This window comes from Opisthocomus hoazin, chromosome 13, assembly GCF_030867145.1.
Source record: "Opisthocomus hoazin isolate bOpiHoa1 chromosome 13, bOpiHoa1.hap1, whole genome shotgun sequence".
Classification (NCBI taxonomy): Eukaryota; Metazoa; Chordata; class Aves; order Opisthocomiformes; family Opisthocomidae; genus Opisthocomus; species Opisthocomus hoazin.
The window spans coordinates 19,890,975-19,904,378 of record NC_134426.1 but is presented as its reverse complement, the minus strand read 5'-3'; the positions used below and the strand labels follow the sequence as shown (position 1 = coordinate 19,904,378).

The 13,404-nt window shown below is 39.1% G+C and overlaps 1 protein-coding gene across 4 annotated transcripts in view; it reads right to left on the bottom strand.

Annotated features, from left to right (window-relative positions):
• Positions 1–13,404, bottom strand: part of LOC104334825 (septin-2) — a 45,494-nt gene that overhangs the window by 2,244 nt on the left and 29,846 nt on the right. For all 4 annotated transcript variants that reach the window (XM_075434495.1, XM_075434492.1, XM_075434494.1 and 1 more), the window contains exon 12: positions 6,951–7,044. In XM_075434495.1, the coding sequence (XP_075290610.1) occupies positions 6,976–7,044 (69 nt within the window). In that variant the 3' untranslated portion in view covers positions 6,951–6,975. The remainder of the gene's footprint in view (positions 1–6,950; positions 7,045–13,404) is intronic.

The following is a 13,404-nucleotide window of genomic DNA, read 5'->3' as shown; positions in this document are numbered from 1 at the left end:
TACTTTGAGTATGAAAGAGAAACTAAATTTCTGCCATTGCCTGCCTAACTCTAATCTGTTACAGAAGACACCACAAGATGACGTGGTAACTGATGTTTCAGACTCACAAAAAGACTAGAATTTCCAATAAACACCAAGGCTGGGGTTATAAGCACAACTGTGCACTGATGTTACCAGCGTTAGCAACACGATAGCTACAGTTTATATGCTCGTGGGCGAAGTACGTTTGTGCTTTTTCAGTGTGGATTCATTTCACTGCTCGTTCTTCCTAATCTCCTTATGAGACAATATTTTATGATACATTAGGTTGACACTGTTCTTTACAAATTTGATCTCCAGTTTTATTAGACTAACCTGACGGCCCCCCATACTCCTTTCATCAACACACAGCTTTAATGACTGTCTCCATCTGCCATGTGAATTCATAACATGAAGAAAGACGATACATTTCTCCAGTATGCCATTAAAACAAAGCTTGCCCAGTAAGCAGTGTAACTAGCACCACATATGCCTGCACCCTGACGCACATGGTCAGACAGCTCAGAATCCTGTATTTGTAAAGGTTTCAAAAGCCTTGGGAAGGAATGGGTTTGCCTCCACCCCAGCTGCTTCCAAGAACACCACTACAATGCAGGGAAACTTGACATCTCTCCATGTACACTTTTCCTAACCAGAGAAATTTATTTTATAAGCAGTTACATTTTTCTCACTGACCTGAATTCTCTTCTTCAAATAGCACCCATTTTATGTTGTAGCTACAGCCCTTTGAATGTCCAATCATTAGCAAGAACTTTGAGAAATGGCATCTTTCCAAAAAGAATGAGTACTGGATGACACCTGTGTCCTGCTGTTAGCTAGTTTTGACTCAGTTGTCACTCACACCCCTAATATTTTGGGTTTCTGACATTTCAGTCATCCTCTGTCGACTTCACTGCTTCAAGTTTGTTCCCTTTCCTTTTGTTAGTCTGTAGCAACACCTTACACTTCCCCATAGCAAATGTCATCAGTCAAGTACATACCAAGTTACAAAACTGGCCTTTGAACTGCTTTCCAATGTTCATCAGTTAATTTAACATGCTAATAGGGTTAACATCCACTGCGCCACATATACACACCAGGCTTCAAGCTCTAGAACTACAAGAACTGTTCCTCTGAAAATGTTTATTTAGCAAAACATGGCCTGAAGCCTTTACAGATCCCCCGTGATACCACGGTCAGGCTTTGGCACGGATCTGGTAGGTCTGTGCGCTCCACCCCTCAGGTCCACTAACGTCCAAGAAATTCTGGCAGCAAGCACCTCCCCTCACCCCCTGCATCCCAAATGCATTCAACAGCTGCACTGGACGCAGCAGTGTGACACCGAGGTGGAATATGTCAATTGTGTCATTCCTGGGTCATCCAGCCTCTCGGAGGCAGAGTGCAAGGTGCCACTGCAGGTATTCACAAGAATCAAGAACGCCACTGTAGCCGCTGCACTGTGGACTTTATTCTTCCCAAAGCAGCGACACATTACTGAAAAGCAAATAAATGTATTTCCGCTCACCCCTGACACTTCCCCACAAAACAAGATTTCTGCAGTGATCCATTAGGAATTTTATATTCTCTCTATTTCATATTCTCTGGCATTACCTGGCAAAAATTCTACCAATTTGCATTAATCCATTTACTGACAAAATTTATTGAGATACAGTTTGGGGAATTATGTGAAAATATCAGAAAAACTTACTATCAGGTGTTTTAATCTTTTTCATTTTATGTTTTGCAAGCTTTGTGTCATTCCTTGCAAAGCTTTTAAGTCTGAACAGAGGAGAGTGTTTGGGCGTTTTGGAGATGAGGGGACCATTTCTCTCTCCTCTATAAGCATAGCAGTTCCGGAAATTGGTCTCAATGGGAACGTGCTTTTCAAGATGCATAAATCCTGCTACTTCTAGGACAGAATTTTCCTTACAGAAATAGGTCCTGACAAACACCTGGAAATTTTGCATACAGAAAATGCAGACACAAAAATCTAAGCAAGATTCCTTAAGAGCCAGAAAACAGACAATATTTAGGTACAGGAGGTTTACAGACCTGACTAACACTTCAGACATATCATAGTAATGTTACGTATTTTTTCTGTACAATATTTTGAAGACTACAATTTTAACAAAGTGCTACCTTCTTCCTACTGGGAGAGTCACAAAACTTGTTTTCTGTCAAAGGCCGCAGACAGAGATGCTGTGGAACAGCCAAGGTCACAATTCAAGTACAACATCGTCTTTTATTCTGGTCTACTTACAACCCAGGAACATGACTGTTTCACCAGCTGAGAGCAGTATGGACAAACAGGAAGATGTAAGACATTATTTTTAGATGAACAGAGTCAAATGAAAGCGTTATTGTTCTATATATCACTAATTAAAAGCCATAACACTACTCCACCACCTGAACTCTGCATAGCTCCCCAGACATTATACACAAGGGCATGTGGGCACCAGCTACAAGGTGGCTCTTGAGGACCCTGCCAAGATCTCTCTATACAAGTTAACTTCAGGGTCCTATGGAGCCACCCAAGTTCAGCACTTCAGCTGTACAGCAGCAGAGGAAAAACAACAATTTCTATCCAAAGTCTTCTCTCTAAGGGAAGTGAAAACTAGTCCATCAATGCAGCGTTTGCTGAACAACTCCACAGTTAGAGGAGCTGAAAAGAGCTGGAGAACGATGGTGCTCTTCTAGTCTAGTTTCTAGCCAGAGAAACATCCACTGGCAGTGCCAGACAGTTGTTCCAAATGCTACAAATTTGCCCAAGCTTCACATTCTCTAGGCTCTCCATTTCAGCTGCCAAAAACTACAACACAATCTTTACTTCCTCAAATGACATTTCTCATCAGATCCATTCAGCATTCAGCAGCATCGTTTTAGAAGGCTGGTTGCTATGACAATGCTTTGTGCTGTTCTGTTAAATGATGTCAATTCATCAGCAGAAAGAACTAGCTGTTTGGTTCCTTTAATACTGTTCTTATCAAGAATCAGAACAGCGTTAGTGAGCTCAGGAGGCTTTAAAATACTTGTGGAAATCATGAGCTATACTAAAAGAATTTTCAGCATCCTACAGATATTTTAAGTGCAAGATGCCTGTGTTTTTTTTCTGAACACATTTCCCTAACCATATTTTCAGTTGGCTATATTTGTTTTCCGTAGCCTGGCTTCTGTTACTGCTTTGTCCCAGTATGATCTTGAAGCTGAGCGGAATTGTAAGAATAACAGGAGGAAAACAGATTGCAAAGATCTACACTTTCAGAAACAGAAAAGGAAAGGGAAGAAACACCCATCAGTAATGATTTCATTTGAAAAAAATAATTCCAGCTCTCTGTAATAGTTGCTCATCTGAGATGGACAGGATGAGAAACTAGTAAATATGCTGTTGGAATTACTGCAGGCTTATTTCAAGAGCATTTCCTACTGGAGTATCCAAATACAACTAAATCTGTTTTAGTTTTTGGTAACTTATTCCACTCCTCCATCTCCTTCCTCTCCAATCTTTCACTTGAACTGCCAAATATAAGAAGCAATAAGCTCCTACACTTTACAGCAGTGTCTTGCATTTTATAAGCAAAAATATCTGAAAAATAAAGCTTGTCTTGAAGCTTTCACCATGCTTCCCAGGGACTGCTACAAACACCTCCACAGGCACTGTTTGTACACAGAAGCTGTGAAATGTTTAGAGGCAACAGACAGAAGTGTAGATCAACACACCTTGGTCAGGGCTGCTCTCAAAAGCTCTTCATCACCACCATCATGTAGATTAAGTCTGTACTCATAGGCTTTTGTAAAGAACTGCAGCTGGCACGCTCGTCACTACTGTTTGAAAAATCGTCTTCCTTTGCTACTTCTAACCCAGTCTCCACCAGTGCCCTTTTGTGTTTCTACTTCTCCATAGCAAGAAATCTGCCCATCCTCTTTGGAAATTTTGAACAGATTCCCTGCATACAATCTTTGTCTTTGTCACTCCCCTTATGCTTCTCTTACTCTAGCCTTGAAAGTAAAGGAAACTGCTTGAAGTAAATTCTCCCTTTGCTCTTCCCATAAAACCTTTTAAGATGCCCCTGCTCAAAAGGGATCATGCAAACCAGACCTTCCAGTCATCCCACCTGTGTAGCACTTCATGATAATACAAACTCGTCAGTCTTTTTGGCAAGGATTTAAGTTTAGCACTTCTTAATCATTATGCAATGCCAGACTCTTTCCAGAAAACCCCAAAGCATTCAGCAATCTTCTCTCCACCCTGAAATACATCTGAAACCAGGAGTGGGTATTTCACATATTTGGGTATTACCATATTTCATTATCCTACTGTTTACTTTCCAGCTCCTATCTATGAAGTTATTTACACTATACTTATATTTTCCCAAAATATCTGAAAATATCTTTCTATCTGTGCTTTATGAAGGGGAAAATATTTTTAAGGTACTTCTGAAAAAAATCTATAAATATGTATTTATCCAAAATAAAAAAGTGAAAATTTTAACTTTTATATAAATTATGTGTAAAGCTACACATTTTTCTCAGCACAAAGATAAATATGGGTGCAGAAGAACAAATGGAGGAGAGACTGTGCTTTCAGTAGCAGAGCTGATCCTATAAAGTTCTTGTAAAACTAGAACCTGAGAGATGCTCAAGATAAGCTGTGATAGAACAAAAAGATTGATATCAAGTATATTTACAGTTGTTGGCAGTTTGGTTCTGTTAACTACCACGTTAATTACAAGTTTCCTGGTTTCTCTGGAAATAGCAAGTTCAATAAAATACAGCAAATACATCTGATGGGAATGCTGGAGGTCGCAATCACCATTCCGCCTAAACTGCAAAGTCAGTTAACACAGATGAGAGAAACTTCCCTCAGGCTAAGTTCTAGGTGAGGATTCACTTCAACATGCTGACGGGACTATACAGCAACACCCTGGTTTTGCAGGACTGCAGTTGCAGTGCTGACTGTGCAAATGAGCCAACAAATTACGCTAAAAGTCTATCAATCTGCATCTGAAGCGTAACAAAAAAGAAGTTTGAAATTTATTCCTGAAAGCAATCTGTCAAACAATATGATTTCCATAGCAGCTGCAGAAATGTAGTTCAGCAGATTCTAAAGAAACAGCAGGACCTCCACATATGAAGATCTTGTTCAAATCCCTCTCCATTTTGCCCACATTCAATATTTCAGACCAACTACCTTTCTTTAGATTTAGTTCAAAATCCATCGCAACAAGATCTTGTGGATGCTTAGTTAAATATGCAAAGCTCTCCTGTTTAACACATTTGGTGGTCTAAACTATATTCCCCATTAGCAATGTAAAGTAGCTACACAATAACATTTCACTTGGACGCACGCCAGCATGCTCAGAACTCTGTTTACTTATGTATCCATGGCTGCTAATTCAGCCTGGGACAAACCGTGCTCAAATTTGTTTTTATAAATACCATATCCAGTACGGCCAGAAGCTGTGAAACACAGGGAATTCTGGTGCCGTTACAGGCTAACCATTAGTGGGAATACTGCATCCTGCTAGCCGTCGGATACTGATTTCACAGCAAATCCAGTACCTAGGAAGTGAAGAAAGAGCTCTGGATATATTTGTATCATCTTCCATCCTGTGCTCTGTAAGCAACAACAACGGACAAGCCTCTTAGATTTAGGGTGGTTTTTTTCTCTTACAGAGTATCCATTTAAAGGATGCCATGTGACTAAATGTGATTTGTAAGTTGCAGAAAGAATTGAGTTCCTTTGCAAAAAACAGTAATAATAATTTACACTACATAAGGTCTCCTGCATCAAACAGCCATTTTCACAAGCAGTCAGAGTTTGACCGAATGATAACAAAGTCACCATGAAAACTTGGGACCTTCAGTTCAGACTGAAATACTTAACAGGCTGCATAATGATGAGCTCCTGTCTGGGGAAGTGAGAGCTTTACGTCAGACACTGCTATCACATACACTGCATGGTCAGCCACAAAATTATCCTCAGTGTTTAGACTTCCAGCTCTGAGAAAACACATCTTGGCGTGGAATTTGGAAGACATGATGCGAAGACTCCTCTACCTGCAAGACTTGGAATTGTGACAGTAAGAAACCTTTGAATTACTTTTTTCCCCTTAACTACTTCACTCAAAGATCACAGTGCACATACTAGTAAAACCATCAACATCTGCTTAAATAGGAATCCAGTGAATAAGTTCATTACTTTGGAGACATTTTTTTTTTTTTTTAATATAAACAGGAAGACTGAAGGTTCAAATAAAGGCAACAAAAAATCTCCTTATTTTAGGCTTGGAATGTTGGCAGCTGCCACAAGGTCATAAGGGATAATATAATCCATTTTATTCAAGCTTTACATTCCAGAAGACCAGCAATCATAGCTAGAGTATTAAACTGAAGTATTAAGCAACAAGACTCCTCATACCCTTCTATTTTCTGTTTTTGCATTTAAAAGAAAAATTACACCAGAAGAGATGCATTTTGAAGAAAGCATGAATATTTGCTACAAGAATTCGTTTTCATCGCTCACTCTGATCCCACCTAATACATCACATAGGACATCTAGGGACTGTAATCAGTACACTTGACCAGGTTGTCTAAAATTTTGTTTGGTTCTTTGAAAAAACTGCTATGAATTCAGCAGCCTACATACCCCAAAGCACCCTAACTTTTGTTTATATACAGTCAAGTTAATTTTCTGAGCAGCTTTTGCTAACAGAAACAAAACCAAATTATCCAAAAATAAGGCACTGAAGATAAGCATTTGAAGGTCTTAAAAACAGCTGGAAAGGTAACATTTGCATAGATCTTTTTTTTCTAGTCTACCCAAAAAATGACTAATTTTTTCTGTAAGTACTGTAAAAGCAAGTCCAAAGTGCAAAATTAAAAATAATCATTGTGAAAATCTTAAGTAAGAGGACAAGTCAGAAAAGTCATACCTGATGCATCCAGGTGTTAAGCACCTTAATCATCACTAGGCTTCATCCTCATTTGGGCTTGCATCTGTGCAATCATCTCCTGCATGCGGCGCAGCTGTAAGAGAAAGACACCCACGCATTTAAAACAATTTCACGAGGAATCCAAAATCCAGGAAACTTTAAATCTTCTTCTTCCATGGTAGAACACAGATGCAATTTGCCTCTTTATAAATTGGAAATGTTAGATTAATTCACATGACTGAATACTTTGTTTTTCCCATCTCAGATTCTTTAATGCATTACACCTGACTTTCACAAAAGATTTAAGAACACTTACAATTAAAATTAAGCAATAAAATCCAAGTCTTTTGAAGCTTGCGGACCTGTGAATTAACATTTAATCCACAATAAAGAAAACATGCCCTTTACGTGTGTACAGAGATACACTGCTTGAGTGAGCTGAAGCAGCTTTGTTCTGATACAAGTGCCCAAACATAATATCATGTATGAATACTCACCTTGTGGCTAACTAGATATTGTTGCTAAAAATTTGCAGAGTTAACAGCCAAAGTGCAGACAGAATTTAAAAACTACTTCAAAAGCAAAACAGAAAGATGTTTGCAAAATTTGGAAAGACAGACTAAACATATTAAGGACCAATATTTTTACATCCAAACAATGACCTTTCCAGGAAATAACTATTTTCTTAAAGGCATTTTCTTATGACACTTAAAAGTTAATTTCCATCTCATAAAAGGCCAGTTATACATCATTCTTTTTTTTCCCCTCCAAAAAACAACATTAAATAAATGTTCCTGAGAAATAATAAGAAACACTAATATAGATTTTCAAAATGTATATGCAAATACCTCTAATTTGGTTTACAAATAACTAGGTATTTCGTTCCAGATGCAGGTGGGGAAGCTCCACATATACAATTGCAAGTGCCCTGCCTTACAAACTGGAAAAGAAATGGGCTGCAATTTCCATGCACATTGTATAAAATTCGAGTCCATCTCAAAGTGCAGATCATGTCATAACCTGAGGCTTGTATAGCAAGTTTTCATTCTTCTAAGAATAATCGTGTAGTTTTTAATATAGCCAGCTTTTTTCCCCATTAGGAAAAAAGTAGTTAGAGAATTGCTTTCATTAGTTTTCAGGGGGCAGGGGGAGAAACTCTTCAACTCCAGAAGTACTGCTATGTTTAAACAAGTGTACTGTATTTTCACCCAGTCACCTACATTAGTTATTATGATACTTAAGTTACTCCATCAGATTCAATACAAAGAATCTGTGACAAACACTAGACCATGTTATGTGGTGTTGAGCTGGGCTTTTTTTGTTGGTTTAGGGATTTTTGTGTTTTGGGGTTTTTTGGGGGGGAAATAAAAACAAAGGTGAAAGGAACATCACAGTACAGGGAAAAACTAACTGCAGATGATGCCTGTATCACTTTTTCGTGCCTGGCCTCAGATACAGATTTGGGAAAGAGCAAGAAACTGAAGTGCAGAGCCTGCAGCACAGCCAGAGACAACAGAGCTTCCCTAAAACCAGCTGGCTTATGTACTGGTACCTATCCTCACCGCAGGGGTCAGCAGAGGCTAACTCTGGTTCCTGTGACGGCAGCATAGGTACACCCTGACAAAAGGAGATTCACACAGAAATAGTGCGAGATACAGCTACACCTGTGATGATTACTATATACTCATCTACATCTTTCTGCTAAACACTTAAAACAAAAAGCTTCTGATCAAAAAGCTGACATAATGATGCAGGAAGGAGGGGAAAAAAAGCAAAGTCTCAGAAATGAGAGTTGCATTCATTCCACGCTCCAAGAAAGGAGAAATATTTCAAAGATCAACTTGTAAAAATGTAAGACACCTGGTCTTTTGAACTGCCTCTCTGCAGATTTACTACCAGAATAAAACCAGCTTTTTGGAAGCTCGCCTACTTGAGCTTTCCCAAGAGCACTCCAAGCTGAGCCATGAAACATTCCCAAAATAGAAACCATTCAGTAACCACAGGGGAAGATATTGCTGCACATGTATTATGCTGATTGCTCAAACGCAGCAGTCTGCTAGTAGTCGACATCATATTTTAAGACTTAAATACAGCATTGAGCCTTGCATTTTCTTAACCTTAATTGATAAAAATATGTCCACACCATGAAAGAAATCAGAGGCTGCATACAACTCAAACATAAGGTAGGACAAAAGCACTACGAGGCCTACTCTGCTCTAACACTAAGATTGTAAGATTTTCCTTTTCCATTTTCATGTAGTGTTTTTGAGATCTACTGGTGGAGTGTTAGTCTCATCTATTAGCTAGATTTCTGAAGCTATTTTAGCATAATCCAGTAGAAACACTTTCACACACAAAGTCTGCTAAAGAAACCAGGCACATTGTTGTCTCCCATGGCCATTAGTAGGTAAATAGTCACTGAAGTTTCCTTTTCATAAGGAAAGCTGGCAAAAAAAGTAGTAAAGAAAATAAAAATAAAAAGGTACTCCAGCACACCTTTCCTCCTCACTGCATCCCAGGCTGTATCAGCATTTTGTTTTGGTTTTTGTTGAGTATTTGATATGCAAACAATCCAGAACGGTTGCTTTCTGCTGTAAAACTGTGGCTTCTCAAGAGCTCTAAGCAAACTCACAACTTTCAGTTTCATAAAAGTATTCTTAGTGGACAACCTATGAGTAATGATAGACACCACACACTAAAACCTGGCTGCATAACTACAGGGCTAAAGTTAGGAGGTAGTAACCGAACTTAGAGAGAATGCACACAAATATCTTGGAGAGATAATCGCTTGCACAGTAAGAATCCTGTCACCTCAAGTGTAAAATCAAAATTAAAACTAAGAAAAAAGAAGGATCAAGCTGTACTGCACTGAAAGCGGCAGCCATGTTAGCCTCTTCCACAATTCCCTTCAAGTGGAGGACAGTACATAAGAACCTTCCCTACACATTATGATACAAGCTAAAAACAACTGGTGTGTCTTCACCTTAGTAGACCTATTGCAGACAGAAACAATCTTTCCTCTTAATAAAGGTGAACGTAAAAGATCACACAAAAGACTGAAACTGATGTCGTATCAACATCTGTGTTCCTTTCGCTGCTCGGGGCTGCAAGCATCAAGAGCATTCCATGACTCTGATCTCGCTCAGCAGTAAACCCTCTCACTTGTAAGAGCAGCACTCATTTTCTGCAGGGAGCCTGCATTCATCCCCTAAAGAAAGGGTACTACAACATGATCCCATAGAATCAATACACGATGAAAAGGAAGCTAGGAAACAATGTTTGGAAATCGGTTAAAACAAACGATTCCTGTGAATTCCCAGATAACAAAAAATCAAAAGAGTAAACTTCACCTTGGTATAAACTCCACTCAGTTTACTTATCACGTCAAGAGTAAAATTTACTTCAAACTATCACGTAACTACTGGGTAGTGAATACACATAACTACTGTAGCAACACAAGGGAAACAAACATCTAAAATGAGAGTTCAGGTTACAGAGTTAAAAGTGAACCCTCCAGCTTCCCAATGGCTTGTACACTGTTAACAGAAACCACTGATACACAGCCTTGCTTCACCTACAAGATTTCATCTGTAGTGTGTTTTGTCCAGAATACCAACAAGTACTACTCCTGTCTCAACAAGGAGAGTGGCTTTTCAGTGACAACCCGACAGGTATCACACGAAAAAAAAAAATATTCAAAACCAAACAATATTTGCTTCCTACTGACATGCTTCCCCTCCCCACACCAAGTATGATTATTTCTGCCCATGCCTTTACATAAGAAAGTTCATAAGGGAAGGGGCTGCAAGAGTAGGGCAGATGGAAAACTGCATACAGCGGATTTTCTAGTACAGCAGCATGTTCCCACGACAGTCGCTGTTGGTTAAAAATACTTCCAATACCAAAGAGTACAACTAATCTCGTTAACAGCAGACAAGCAAAATACTCCTGACAGAGGAGTTATATTGGAGAAGGGACTAACCATTGAGATGAATGTCTTTCATAGGACACATTGACATTATAAATAGCAGAAGTCACTATGGCCACAGCCATCGCACTGCATGGGCAGTAAGCATTGTTCCTTCAAAGAACAACTCAAAAGGACATAAAAAAAAGCATTTACTCAAAAAATAGTTGTCCTTCATTCCACATCCCAAGGGATTCCCATTGCTAATTGCTTACTAAGGGTTTTCTTCTCATGATGTTCTCCCAGGACTGAGACTGCATCACTTCACAGAGGAAGGCTGAAGCATTCCACGTAACGCGTGCCTCCCACCCCCTGCACTAGGCCATAGCATTCCACAACACAAATTAAACCTCAGAGCTGTTTTTATTTCCTTCAGGTCTGCAGGCCTTCATCAGCAGTCATGCTGTCTCTCTACATAAAAGTTTTCACCTTATTTTTCAAGAAAACACTTACACAAATACCTGCAACACCAGGCAGCTGCCCGCACCCGTAAGTGTTCATCACACCCTCACCGACCCCGCAGGGCTGCTGCTGGACCCCAGCCTGGCAGCCCCACCACCGCAGGCTGTCCCTTCATTGACTGCCATACCAAACCAGGGTTCTTCATCTCATCTGACAAATGGTTAAACATGCTCAGAAAGTTGAAGGACAGAGAAAAAACATATTTCTACATTGCAATTATTTCCACTGTGCTCAGCCTAGTGCTGACCAACTCCACTGCAGACAGTGGAGCGAAGGGATTTGCCCAAAGCCTCAGGGTAGGTCACTGGAAAAATCAGAGGAAGTTTGCTCCTTGCTGTTTCATGTAATCACGGCCTTCACATTTTTCTGCAAGTATTGATTCTCAGCAAAATGGAAGGTATTTATTGTAAGATATTTTCAGAGCAGGAGGAGTATGGCATAACACTCCAAATTTCTTAAATTTATGACCATGACATCAATATAATCTGAACTGCAGCATATTTACAGTAAGGAACATGGATACATTTTTCTGATTTTCACTTCCCAGCTCAGAAAAACAGGTCATCACTTGCAAATGAGCAAAAAGCACAACCAGACTAAGCAATAAATCCAGAATGACAGATTAGCAATTCCAAATTGCTGAACAGGAGACCACATCCTTTGGCACAATAAAAGATCATTTAGCAAAAGCGATATCTCAATAAAGATGATCCTGGCACCAGCCCAAGCATTCATTCCTTCCAAGGTTATATAAACCTCACAAAACTGTAAACAGAACTTCAAGCACCGTTACTGATGGGAATGCAAACCAGGAGGGGAAATGGGTATTTGTTTTCTCTGCAAAGGCCGTGGAATGCAAGTCCATTTCCTCTGTGCCTCCTTCCTCCCCAGACTTTTCCCAGTCTGAACCTTAGGGATGATGTGGAGATGAAGGGATTTCATACCAGCTTATCTACAGAAGATTCAGCAAAGCCTCTTGATCTCTTTGGGACAATAGAACGCAGAAGTTAAAAATGTATTTGTTTTTTCAAGTTCTAACCTAATCCTCTACAACTTCAGCAGCAGTTATTCAGAGATGATTACTCCCAGAGGAAACTTTCAGAGACTGTCCTCCAAGAAATTCAAGACTTCATCCCTTTAGCCTTATTACATAAAAAAAAAAGTTACATATATATGTATATAAATACTATATATAAATTCACACAAGGGTGGTCAGAATAGACCAGTATATAATAATGTGCCTGCCATATCAACAGTTTTCAGTGGAAACGGTTACAGGAGATCTGTTTCAGATGTAAGACTTATGACAAATAGTTCTACAAGGATACACAAGTTTCTACTTAACTACTAGACATGTACAATTTATATAGTTCAAGTAACAGGAGAAACAGTTACGACTTAAGTTCTCTAAGTCTACCTACTGCCTGAATCTTGGAAGCATTAAGAAAAAAAAAAAAACACAACACATTTCCAAATGATACTCTTGAGATTTTCAAAGCATCTAGTATTCCTTGCTATCAGCTGACAGTCTACTGTTGTAAATTGGAGGCAGCTAATTTGTGTATAGAATACTTGGAGTAGTTCCACTCTCGTAAATCCATGCCCATCAAGTGTGCTCATGTTGCTGAAATGAAGCTATACAGTGATAAAAATGCAGCTCATTTAATGTCCAGTAACTAATATTATTAACTACTAGTTATGGTGATAATCAGTTGCTACTGCATTTTCTTTTAGGAAAATTTTTTGCTACTTAGGTCAACATGCCAGGGTTAGCTATTTTTAAATACGGATGCTATAAAGGAAAATGGAAATGCACAGACTGAAGTAACTATATTCCAAAAATTTCCATGTACGGGAGTCTGAATCTTTCACCTCAGAAACACACAAAACTGCTTATAGGTTTTTTTTATTTCTTACTCCAAACCACTGCATATATGCATTGATCTTTCAAATAATGCCTTCCTCCATTTATGGACTTGGATCCAAGCTGAACGGGATAAAAACGATAAACAGAAAAAACACTAT